This window comes from Archocentrus centrarchus, unplaced genomic scaffold (assembly GCF_007364275.1).
Source record: "Archocentrus centrarchus isolate MPI-CPG fArcCen1 unplaced genomic scaffold, fArcCen1 scaffold_43_ctg1, whole genome shotgun sequence".
Classification (NCBI taxonomy): domain Eukaryota; kingdom Metazoa; phylum Chordata; class Actinopteri; order Cichliformes; family Cichlidae; genus Archocentrus; species Archocentrus centrarchus.
This window is the reverse complement of record NW_022060269.1, coordinates 124317-137067: the sequence shown is the minus strand read 5'-3', so window position 1 is coordinate 137067 and position 12751 is coordinate 124317. Positions and strand designations below refer to the sequence as shown.

The 12751-nt window shown below is 40.2% G+C and overlaps 1 protein-coding gene across 1 annotated transcript in view; it reads left to right on the top strand.

The window, feature by feature from the left end:
* The window catches only part of LOC115777133 (carbonic anhydrase-related protein 10-like), a 148796-nt gene that overhangs the window by 102794 nt on the left and 33251 nt on the right, over nt 1–12751 (top strand). Inside the window, exons 4-7 of the mRNA XM_030724964.1 lie at nt 2737–2922; nt 8475–8570; nt 8936–9008; nt 11858–12012. Of these exons, the coding sequence (XP_030580824.1) occupies nt 2737–2922; nt 8475–8570; nt 8936–9008; nt 11858–12012 (510 nt within the window). The remainder of the gene's footprint in view (nt 1–2736; nt 2923–8474; nt 8571–8935; nt 9009–11857; nt 12013–12751) is intronic.

The window sequence follows — 12751 nt, the reverse complement described above, 5'->3', positions numbered from 1 at the left end:
TAAAACAGCTAACTGATCATCTGCAGAGGAACGGTTTATTTGAAGAGTTTCAGTCAGGTTTCAGAATTCATCACAGTACAGAAACAGCATTGGTGAAGGTTACCAATGATCTTCTTACAGCCTCTGACAGTGGACTCATCTCTGTTCTTGTCCTGTTGGACCTCAGTGCAGCTTTGATACTGTTGATCATAACATTTTATTACAGAGATTAGAGCATACTATAGGTATTAAAGGTACTGCACTGCAGTGGTTTGAATCATATTTATCTAATAGACTCCACTTTGTTCATGTAAATGGGGAGTCTTCTTCACACACTAAGGTTAATGTAGAGAAATGGAATATCAACCATAAATCCAGAAAAAAACACATTACATAAAAGTCATTAAGTGAAATAAGTATTTCATCTCCAAGCAAAACATGAATTAGTGCTTGGTGGAGAAACCGTTGTTGGTGAGATGTTTCTTGTAGTTGGTTTGCACACATCTCAGCAGGGTTTTGGCCCGTTCCTGTTTATAGAAACGCTGCTGCTGCTTGGCACCTCGAAGCTTCAGCTGCCTCCACAGATTTTCTGTAGGATTGAGGTCTGGAGGCTGACTAGGCCGCTCCATGACCTTAACATGCTTCTCCTTTAGCCTCAGCTTTGTTGCTTTGGCAGTATGGCAGCATTAGCATTAGCATTCTTAGCATTTCTCTTCCTCCAAACACGGCGGGTCAAGTTGATGCCAAAGAGCTTGATACTGGTTTCATCTGATCACAGCACTTTGTCCCAAGCCTTCTCTGAATCATATTGATGCTGACTAGCAAACCTAATATGGGCCTGTGCATGTGCTTTCATGAGCTCCAGACCAAGGATGATTGACGGACAATGTTTCTTCCAATTCCAAATAATCGCTCCAACAATTGTCACCTTCTCACCAAGCTTCTTGCTGATGGTCTTGTAGTCCATTCCGGCCTTGTGCAGGTCTACAAGCTGATGTTTGACAGATATTTGGTCTTGCCCATGGTGGTGGAGAGGTTGGAATGGAAGAAACTGATCCTGTGGACTATTGTGTTTTACACATAATGACAGCCAATCTGTGGGAGCCAAAATGCTGTCTGGGTTGTAGGGGATCAAATACTTATTTCACTCAATGACATTCAAATCAATTTATAACTTTTGTGTGATGTGTTTTTTCTGGATTTTTATTTTTTGGATGATATTCTGTTTCTCTCCATTAAAATGAAACCACCATAGAATTAGAGACTGTGCATTTCTTTGTAAGTGATCAAACTTAAATATTCAGCAGGGATCAAATAATTATTGGAAACCATTACTGCCAACCAACAGCATTTTTTAGCCTCGTTCTTTTGCCTTGTGTACAGCATATATTGCCTTTTGTTCTGGTTATATAATTTCACAAAAGTGAATTTGAACTATCCTGTTGTTTCATAATTAAACAGAAAATCAGCTCACTGAAGCTTCCATTAAAAAGTGTTTGAGGGAAAGAAAGAGATTTCAAAAAACTGTGTCACACAGCACAACACAACACAACACAACACAACACAACACAACACAACACAACACAACACGTGTTCCTGTTCATTCTCTTTTTCTGGCAGTAGACAAAGTTGATATATTTCTGTAAGTGGGCCATGGTGTTGTTGGGGCTGGGGGCAAAGGGATTACCCATGTTAAAAATAAATTGTTAATAAGTAACATATGTTGTAGTCTCTAGCTCGTGATGGTAATAATAAAAGCAACACCCGCATTAAAACTCCATAATGTTTTTACAGTTTATTGCCAGTGCTGTCATTAAAATTACAAGTAGTGCTAATTTTTATGTTGAAAAAGAGACGTAAACAACAGTGAAAGCTGTTACACTGCATTGTTTTTACATTCCACATATATAAGATTAAAACTAAGCAGAAATATTATGAGTGGATGTAAACAAAATTAGTGATATTACTAAAAAAATGACCAAGAGCTGTGATGATTGTTCATAGCCTTAAAAAAAATGCTAACAAGAATACTTAGTGAGTACTGAGTCGTACTCAGTGAGTGCTGGCGTTCTGTTTGTTTTCATATCAGATCATAGTCTGAGAAAAACCACCACCACTGATGGAGCAATGAATTTTGAATTTGAATTTAAATGAACCGATAATATAAAGAAGTGGTTTAGTGTGGGCTCCAGAGGATACGTGTAACCCTGGTACTCGGTGCTGTCTTAATGTGTTTTGACAGCAGTCTTAATGTATTTTAAAAATGAATGTACTTGGATGTACTCATAAATACATGATTTAATAATAATCACAAGTGTGGTAGTGTAATGCATTTTGTAATGTCATCACTCTACTACTCCTCTCAGCGTCTATCAAGTCACACACTGAAAACGAGCCAAGCAGATTATACCCGAGATTTCAGGAAAGAGCCTGACAGACTTTATGATACTCATTAACAAGCCATAAAAGCTAACACCTCTACTGTAGTGTGTCTGTACAAAAACTACCTACCACCTTATTAAAATTCACAGCACTGACTGAATCCTAGTAGTTCACATTGTAGTCTGAGATTTGCCAATAATAAATCTTCTGTATCCATTAGCTTTGTAATTGGTGCCATTTAAGTAGTAAAACTCCTTATGTTGATCTACTCATCATTCAGTCAGTTTCTACTCTGTTGTGCGCTCACATCTTACAGGAATGTACTAGTGAAATTACAGCCATCATCTCATTACCGCCCTCCCCCTCTGTCTGTAGATGGGGGGCACCATGTACAACACGGGGAAGCATGTGTCCCTGCGGCCAGACAAAGCCCACCTGGTGAACATCTCTGGGGGCCCCCTGGGTTACAGCTACCGGCTGGAAGAAGTCCGCATCCACTTTGGGAGTGAAGACTCTCAAGGTTCAGAGCACCTCCTGAATGGACAGGGCTTTCCTGGAGAGGTAAGAGACGAGACATACAGCCATGGTCGAAAGAAAGTCCTCCCCCTCTCACTTTAAGGTTTTAAAACCCTTTAACAATCCTAGGGCCCTGATACGGGCCCAAATACATGGGAAAATGAACCCCAGGAATGTTAAAGGGTTAAAATGAGGTAAAACAACTTGAGATGAATGACAACACAAGATTTTATTCTGTGTCATTGTTTATTTCATGAAGGCTAAGCAAAAATATAGAAGCGCTGTGTGAAAAACTAAGGATACCCCATGATTCAGTGGCTTGTAGAACCCCCACAGCTCATGGCTGACTGCAAGGTGCCCAGACCCTGTGGCTGCAAAACGAGACCTCCGGTGCCGACAGCTGGTCTCAGGTGTTTGTGATGATATGCTGTATTTGGTTTTTGACAAATGTGGAACTGTGTCCAAATATCTGTCATTGTTCCACAAGTCTTGTAGTTTGTTCAGATGTAATTTTGCAGAGCTCAGCCGTGCTGCCATCTTCTTTTTATCAGCTTTCTCCTGGAAATCCTTCCAACGAGTCCTACTGTCATGACCTTTAACATTTAACATGTTAGCTGAGCTACGCAGAGCCTGAGATGTAGCCCTTGTGGGTTTTTTGCATGTTCTCTGACCACTGCATGGTCTGACCTTGGCCTGAATTTGCTGGGATGTCTACTCCTGTGAAGATTGGAAACTGTCTTGAATGTTTTCCACTTGTAAATAATCGTCCTCCCTGTAGGATGATAGACTTCAGATTGGAAATGTTCTTAAAACCATTCCCAGATTGATGGGGAACAGATCATTGCTGATGTCCTTTCTCCTGGCACCTGAATGCTCCAGACCAGTGAACTGTCCAGACCTCTGCTTTTATAGAGGCACTCACATGTACTGATGATCAAATAATTAAGCAAATGGCTGCTGCTTCCCCTTTTCATTTCTATGCAGCCAGTAACACACCGCTTCTGCATTTTGGATTAATCTTTGTTGAATAAATAATGACACTGTGTAGTATGTCATGTTTTGTATTTACCGTGAGGTTGTTTTTACACCATTTGCTGCTAAGGACCAGATTATTTTTATTATATAATGATTCATAAAACCTTAGATTTGAACAATGACAGGCAAAAGGGAAAATTGCCAGTTGCAGAAAGACAAATCCTTACCATTAATGACTACATGACTATGTAATACCACATAATAACCTAGAATACATGCATACAGATATAAAGCACTAAGCAGCACATACTGAAGACCCTAAGAAAGTAGTTCAGAAAGCATTCTTTTCTTACGAGTTAAACTTTTTCAAATGTGGCAGTTTTCTTTCCTACAAGACGGGTTCCAAGTTTAAATCTGAGCCAGTAATCCATCTCAATGGAAATTAAAATCTGGTTGGCAAAACTGAAAAAGCTAATGTTTTCTATCTGTGTTCAGTTTGGGGCTCTGTGGAGAGGCCCTGAGCTTGTCTGTCATTAACCAAACACTGATCACAGTACTGCATTTGTTTGGTAAATCCACTCTGTCCACAGAGATGAAGCTGTACACTTTTGAGACACTTCTCAGTGTTGTTATGCAAATTTTATTTGTGATTTCACTTCTGTCAGAGATGTTCTGGAAGAATAAGTAATCTCACTCACTGAATCAAAACTCACTGAGCAGAGCAGGAGAGCGACTACTTTTCTACCATTAAATACTGTACAGGAGAAAAAGCCTGTGTTTATAAAACCCACTGATGGCATAGCCAAATCGTTTTGCCTCCTCAGAAACCTGCTGAAGTAAGATTCTTAGAGTAGCTTGCTTACTTTTATTTTTAAAACTTTATTTACAAAAGCAGAGCAACAGCTACACAGGACACGGACACACAATGAAAACAGGACAAGCCAAACCGAGCTAGAAGGGGGACAGTCAGTGGGGTATCGGGTATAAATGAGTGTACTACATTTAAAACTGTGTCAGTGGGCTTAATTAAATCCTGACCATGATCAAATGGGATAAGGAAAAAGGAGCACCAATAACAATACTAAGCTCAGGTCCTCTACCAGAGGCCTGGGAGCTTGAGGGTCCTGCACAGGATCTTAGATGTTCCCAGGACTGCGCTCTTCTGGACAGAGATCTTAGATGTTGTACCAGGAATCTGGTGGAGCCACTCTCCCAGTTTGGGGGTCACTTCCCCGAGTGTTCTCATGACCACGGGGACCACTGTTACCTTCACCTTCCACATCCTCTCTAGCTCTTCTCTGAATCCTTGGTATTTGTGGAGCTTCTCTTCTTCCTGGTGTTACTATTGCTTTGTATTGCTACATCTATCACCAGTTTGTCTGTCTGTATATTTTAAATCCCACAGAATCTTATCTCCATCCTATTTTGACTTACATGTTATGCTCGGCACAGATGTTCCCGTATACTATGCCAGTCACTTGGGTATAGTGTTCCATGTATGTCCTGCCTGCTAGCATCTTGCACCCTGCTGTCATGTCGTGGATTGTCTCAGGGGCATCTCTGCACAGCCTGCACCTGGGGTCTTGCCTGGAGTGGTAGACCCCAGCCTCTGTCAATCTTGTGCTCAGAGCTTGTTCCTGTGCTGCCATGATTAGTGCCTCTGTGCTGTCTGTCAGTCCATCTTTGTCTACCAGCTTGGTAGGATTTTTCAATATCAGCCGCTTTTTCTGCCGGTGGAACGAGCTGTGTTCCCGTGTCCTTCCATGATGGTTTCTGCTCTTGCTCCTCTTTTTTTCTCAGGTTTCTGCTACATGAGGTATTCACTGAGCGCACAATCAGTAGTTGCCATCTTCCTGATATACTCATGGAGATCTCTGTTGTTTCATCCTGGATAGTGATTCTGACACTCACTAGTCCTCAGCCTCTTTCGTTCCACTTGGCATACAGTCTCCGGGTGAAACCCTTCATGCATAGTGAGGTTGTCTTGATGTCAGTGGCTTCCATGTCCTCCTCTGGCCAGTTTATTATTTTTTTATCCCAGCAGGGTATCTGATGACTGGCAGGACTTGCCTTGCTCCCTGCAGGTATTTGGCATTTATATAAATACAGTTGTGCTCAAAAGTTTCCATACCCTGGCAGAATTAGTATATGAATAATAACACAAAAAAAATTCTTTCACTCATAGTTAGTGGTTGGGTGAAGCCATTTATCAGAAAATAGTGTTTGATGTTTTTAGATCATAATGACAACAGAAACCATCCAAATGACCCTGATCAATAGTTTACATACCCTGAAAGTTTTGGCACAATAACATACACACAATTTGACACACACGGGTTCAAATGGTCACCAAAGGTAATCATCCTCACCTGTGATCTGTTTGCTTGTAATTCATAAGTGTGTATAAAAAGTCAGTGAGTTTCTGGGCTCCTGACATATTTCATGCATATTTCATCCAGTGTTGCACTGATTTTGGATTCTGAGCCACGAGGAAAAAAAATTATTATTAAAGGATCTGAGAGAAAACTCAGATAAATAAAATAAAGGGTAAAAAAAAAAAAAAAAAAAGGATCTGAGAGAAGATGAACTTTGTAAAACAGGAAGAGGATATAAAAAGATAAACAAGGAATTGAGAGTGCCAATCAGCAGTTTTCAAAGTCTAATTGAGATGTCAAAAATGAGGGATTATGTTGAAACCAAGCCACGGTCAGATCGACCAACAAAGATTTCAGCCACAATTGCCAGAAAAATTGTTTGGGATGCAAAGAAAACTCCACAAATAACTTCAGCTGATATACAGGACTCTTAAAAAAAAAAAAAGTGGTGTGGCTGTTTCAAGATGCACAATAAGGAGGCACTTGAAGAAAAATGGCCTGGATGGTCAAATTGCCATAAAGCAGCTGTTAAGGTCATAAAGATCTGGACACAGTGCGAGGCACGCTGGTGAGATACTCAGGATTTTATTTACAAACAGGCAGACAAACAAAAACGACAGGCTTTAAAACCAGGAGGTGGCTCACTGTTGTTTTGGGGATGTCCGGGCACAGGAAACTTGCAGGTCACTCTAAATTGCCCATAGGTCTGAATGTGAGTGTGAATGGTTGTCTGTCTCTCTGTGTTAGCCTGCGACAGGTTGGTGACCCCCCCCCGTGACCCTGAACAGGATAAGTGGAATAGAATGGATGGATGGATGGATGGATGGATGGATGGATGGAGGTGTTTTGCCAACAAGAATGGGCAGCTTTACCATCTGAGCAAATGAAGTGGCTCATCCACAACTGCTACAAAAGACTTCAAACTGTCATTGATGTTAAAGGAAACTTCTGATCAGGGTCGTTTCTGTTGTCATTATGATTTAAAAAAAAAAAAATATATATATATATATACATATATATATATATAAAGCATGTCAGTATCAAGCTCTGAACATAATTGAGAGCTTGCTTACTGTGCCTTAGGCATGAAGAGCAAACCCCCCCAAAAGCCTTTTTCTTTGCTCGTGTTTGTGAGTGAGGCGAAGGTTGAATCGTTCAGGCAGGATCAGCTGGGTATTGCTCTTGAACTCAGCCTGAATGTGCAGTTCGTGAATTACTATATTCTATATCTTCACCTTTGATCATTGTTTTCGGGTCATGAACAAACAAATGGCCAACAATCTCTGGAGGGTATACATTAGCATTCTAACAAGGAAAGGAAGCAAGGAAGCATTGATTGTGTGTAATAGACGGGCATCATTACATTACCTCTTTCTTTCTTTCTTTCTTTCTTTCTTTCTTTCTTTCTTTCTTTCTTTCTTTCTTTCTTTGATAAAAGCATTTTGGTTACCACTGTGTTGGTTTTTGGAGGGTGCAGCGTGCCTTCTATGGATGAAACAGACATAATTAATGCTTTTTCAGATAGGATAAAAATTGCAAACTGAGAAATTCTCCAGCTGGCCGGGGACTTTCTGTGTACATTGTAAGTTGTAGCCTGGATAGGCTCTCTTCATTTAAAAAATGTTACAACACTTATATCTTTGCTTCTCATTATTCACTCTGCTCTCAGGAGACCTTGATAGGTAAACCTGTTTTTTAGGAAACCTCTACGTTTGCTTAATTTATTGTACAGTATTTCTGCCTTTTTGAAACTCGGTCATACCTACATTTAAAAGTTTGTGGAAATCAACTTTGACCAGATAGTCCTGACCTTTCAGGGAGTGGGAGATTGCAGCATGGAGACGTTGCACCATTCATTTTAATCTAACCTCCTGTGGCAGATTAAAAGGGCTCCATAGCATGTTGGAAAACAGTTGTCTATGCTGCAAATGTCAGAATTCTTTTTTCTTTCTTCTGCATCTTTACTGAATTGGACTGAATTATCCCGGGAACATAATTCAGAGTCGGACTGGACAGTCACCACTTTCATCAAATAAAAAAAATCTCTTTCTCCATCCTAAGAATTTGTTTGTTTTATATTGTTGTTTTGTATAGTTGTGCAATTTGCACATAAAAAGACTGTATAATGTTTAAATTATGTAGAGCCCTTGATTATAGACTTTATGCACAATATTATTTGTCAGTTGCATCTCTGCTTGAAACTCTGTGCTTTAAGTAATATTGTGTAAAATTGCTTTTCTATTTCAGGTGCAGCTGATCCATTATAATCAGGATCTGTATGCCAACTACAGCGAGGCAGCTAAGAGCCCTCATGGAATTGCTGTTGTTTCCATCTTCATAAAGGTCTGCTTATTCTTCTGGGAGTGCAGGGGAATAGAGTAAAGAAGCAATTAATGCTGGTCTCAGACACCCCAGTTGCCATACAAAAAATAGCTAGAATACAGAGGCGTGGTGCAGGGGTGATAAATTTAGCTTCAGTGGGGACCAGACGGAGCAGTTGTATACAGTTTATTAACATGCTTTAATTTCATTGAATTGTATGTCTTGTACAGTCTTTTCACATACGCATTAAGTATTCCAAAAAAACAAGTTTATTAGCTACATGTTTTATAGAATTATGTGTGTGTGTTTGTGTGTGTGTGTGCGTGTGTGTGTGTGTGTGTGTGTGTGTGATTGTATCTGAGCCTCCTCTCTTTGTCATCTCTCAGCTCTCTGAAAATTCCAATGCCTTCCTGAACCGCATGCTCAACAGAGACACCATCACCAGAATTAACTACAAACGTAAGACGCACACTCTTTATCTGACGCACACATATACACACTTAGCCTGTGTTTTGCCTTCAGACGAGCTAATTCAGTTCTGAACCTTATCTGGTTCTTGGACTGAATTAAATCTTTGCTATATTCACTGTATGTAACTACCACTGTGTTTGACTCTTGAGCTGTGGCGTCTGTCCAGGCACACGGCCTCATCGTCTGTTGGAAATAAAATGGTGGAATCAACCTTTCTGTTATTAATGCTGTGAAGGTTTATTAATCTGACTTTCAGCCAAAGGATTAAACTTTTTCACCTGCATGTGGCTTGACAGTCATCCAGGTGTTGTATCTGCTTTGATGTGATAATTCTCACAAACATATGCTTACATCAGTGCAGGCTGCATTTTTTCAGAGTAATATTGTGCTTTTCTGTTTTCTATTAAGTTATATCATCATTATGCTTGCAGCAGGTCTCATGCTGTGCTCAGACCAAGGTGGTGTTTGGTTACAAGTGGCAGAGTAATGCAGTTGTTTGCATGTTTGCCTCACAGCAAGCAGGTTCTGGGTTTGAATTTTATGGCCAACTGGGGACAAGCTGGGATGGGCTCCATCTCTCTGGCCCCCCGGCAACCTGAAGATTAAGTAAATGGATGGATGGTGATTACATACAAGGTCTATCCAAAGAACTGACAATAATTCATGCACAGTTACAGTGCCATGAAAAGTATTTGCCCCCTTTTAATTGATTCTTTGTTCCAGGTATCACTTGTAGTAAGTGAAGGTAATTGCTCTTCCATTGCTTTGGTGAATGGGAAATGGTCCAGAAACAGTCCAGCATCTGTATTCATGCAAGCAACATGAAGCATGAACTTTGCTACATGTTTGGTCTGAATCCACAGTTAACGATGTCTACATCACTGACAGTTTCACTGTGTTCCTTCAGAAAGAAAGCATTCTTAATTACATATAAATCAGTGCTACATCCCCAAAATCTGTTTTTTAACCTCTGCTGCGAAGACGCTGCTGTGTGCAGTCCCTGAACTGCCATCCTGTTAATGGGGCTAAACATAGCAGAGTGACAGAAGAACCACACAGGAACTTTCTGTCAATCCAGAAGACATTTTTACACCTTTCCATTCTCAGTAAACTTGGGTTATACGAAGCTAAACCAAGATCCAATTAAAGCAATATTGAACACTAGCCTGTGGGAAGCAGCAGGGAATCCTTAAATTAGATGTGAGTAATATAATTGATGTATGAACTGATTCTGTCCTTGGTTATTACAGAGACACATAAAGTTCCTGTACAACAGCACACTTGTGTTTGTATCTCAGATAAACTATTTAGTGTAAGCTGTCCAAAGATTATAGATTCATACTGTACATTTATGCAGTGCTCGACATTCATCTAACACAGTTATGTCTTTTTTCTTTGTATACTCAGTTCCTACATGCATTAATAATAATAGATAATAATAATAATAATAATTTTCTGGAAACATTCCTCAAAGGTGCTCTGTTGGATTGATATCTAGTGTCTGCAGAGGTCACTTGAGCACAGTGAGCTCAGTGTCATGTTCAAGAAACCAAGTTAAAATGAGCTGAGCTTTGTAAAATGGAGTGTGTGATAACAGGTACTCTGGGCGCCGGGGTGGCTCGGTGGTAGAGCAGGCAACCAGCTCCTGTGGTCATAAAGGGATGGATATAGTCAGCAACAATACTCAGGTGGGCACCAGCAGTTGGTGCTAAGGGGTTCATTTTGCAAAGAAAATACACACCACCAGCAGCAGCAGCAGCAGCCTGACTCACTGACACAAGGCAGGATGGATCCAGAATGCTGTTTATGCCGAATCCTGACCCTACCTTCTGAGTGGCATAGCAACATTTTTCCAATAATCTGTTGCCCAGTTTGGGCGAGCCTGTGTGAACTGGAGCCTGTTTCCTGTTCTAAGCTGACAGGAGTGGTACCCGGTGTGGTTCTTTAACCGAGCGTTCATTCTGATGCTCAGTTTGCAGCAGGTCATCTTGACCATGTTTGCATACCAAAATGCTTTAATTGAGTTGCTGCCATGTGATTGATTAGATATCTTCAACAAACAGTTGAAGAGATGTATCTAATAAAGTTGGTGAATGTATAATGATGTACTGGAGAATTACTCTAACTACTGCTTACGTTATCCTAACCTTACACCACTAGTCTCAGTGTGGCTGCTTCTGGTCTCTCTTGCAAATGAGACACTGAGTCTCAATGCGACTACCTGTATAAATAAAGGTAAAAAAAACCAAAAAACCAAACACTTTCATGCAATATACTATGTATACTACATACATACGCTTGCAATGTTTGACCAGGATTGTCGTGCTAGCTACTGCATAATGTGGGAATAGTACCTCTGACCACACATAGTCCTAAATGTCTGTCTAGTGAAGGTGATAATTTAGCATGCATAAGCATTTTATACCTACAATAGCTGTTAAACATTTGTAGATGTTAGCTATACTCATGATGTATATCCTCCTTCTGCTGAGTGAAGTTGTTTGGTGCTCTTTCCCTTTCCATTACATAACCAAGACAAGTGTGCAGTGTTATGCACTTAGTTTTTTGAGTGTTATGCACACACCACCTCACTGGTACATCGGAGTATGGAAGTATGCAATTTGAAAAGCAGCATAGGTTTAGCTATCATAGTGTAATGTATGAGCACTTGTATATTTAAAGTTCTACAATTGAACTGTAAGCAACACATAAACACATTTCTTCTCTCCTGTTTTTAATATTTTCTTTCCATTTAACTGATGTCCCAGTTAATATGTTTGAACATAAGTGAACTTGCACACACAGCCTCCCCCTTCCTATTTGTCTTATTTCTCTAGATGATGCCTTCTTATTGATGGGCCTGAACATAGCTGACCTCTACCCCGACACCACGCGTTATATCACCTACGAGGGCTCCATCACCATTCCTCCCTGCTACGAGACATCCACGTGGATACTCATCAACAAGCCGGTCTACGTGACACAGATGCAGGTACAACAGTGCAGGATAGGTATCTGGTGTCTGGTGGGAAAAAATTACATACATTCTGTTGATCAGGGCAGAAACTTGATTTCTAATTTTCTTGCTGGCATGGGGTGCAAACATGCCTCAACTGCAAATTACACCTTCATAACCTGCAATTTTCAAAGCGTCTGTTTTTCCCTAAGTGGTTTAGATAAAACAAGCTGTGTTGTAACAATAATGTAGAAAATGCAGAACATATACAGCAAAAAAAACAAACCTACTTTGCTGTCTCAGGGGCTGAAACAAACATTTGATTCAACCATGTTTTTTTTTTAAAGGCATTGATCTCATTTAAATCCTTTTGTTTAAAAATAGTTTAGAACCTTCCAAAATCAAAGCTGTAAACACAATGCAAAGAAACAACCACCATGATTTTATGTCCAAAAAGTCCATACATGAAAAAATCAACAGCTTGTACACCGCAGAACTCCAGTTTTTTCTATTCATTGCATCACTGCAGCAGAGATGTTTCAAGCACACCTGCTCTTCATCAGATAAAAAAAAAAAAATCTATGCAGTGTGTTGCAGAGATATCAGTGAAAAATAAACTAGCGATGGGACGTGTTTCCATGTAAAACCATTTGTACCACAAGATGGTGATGTGAGTCAATGCGGTATCTGGTCTGCCCTGCCCATTTCTAATTGATGAGCAAGCAACAATGGCTAAGGCGCCTCGAAAGTGACACACATCACCACCAGCACCAGA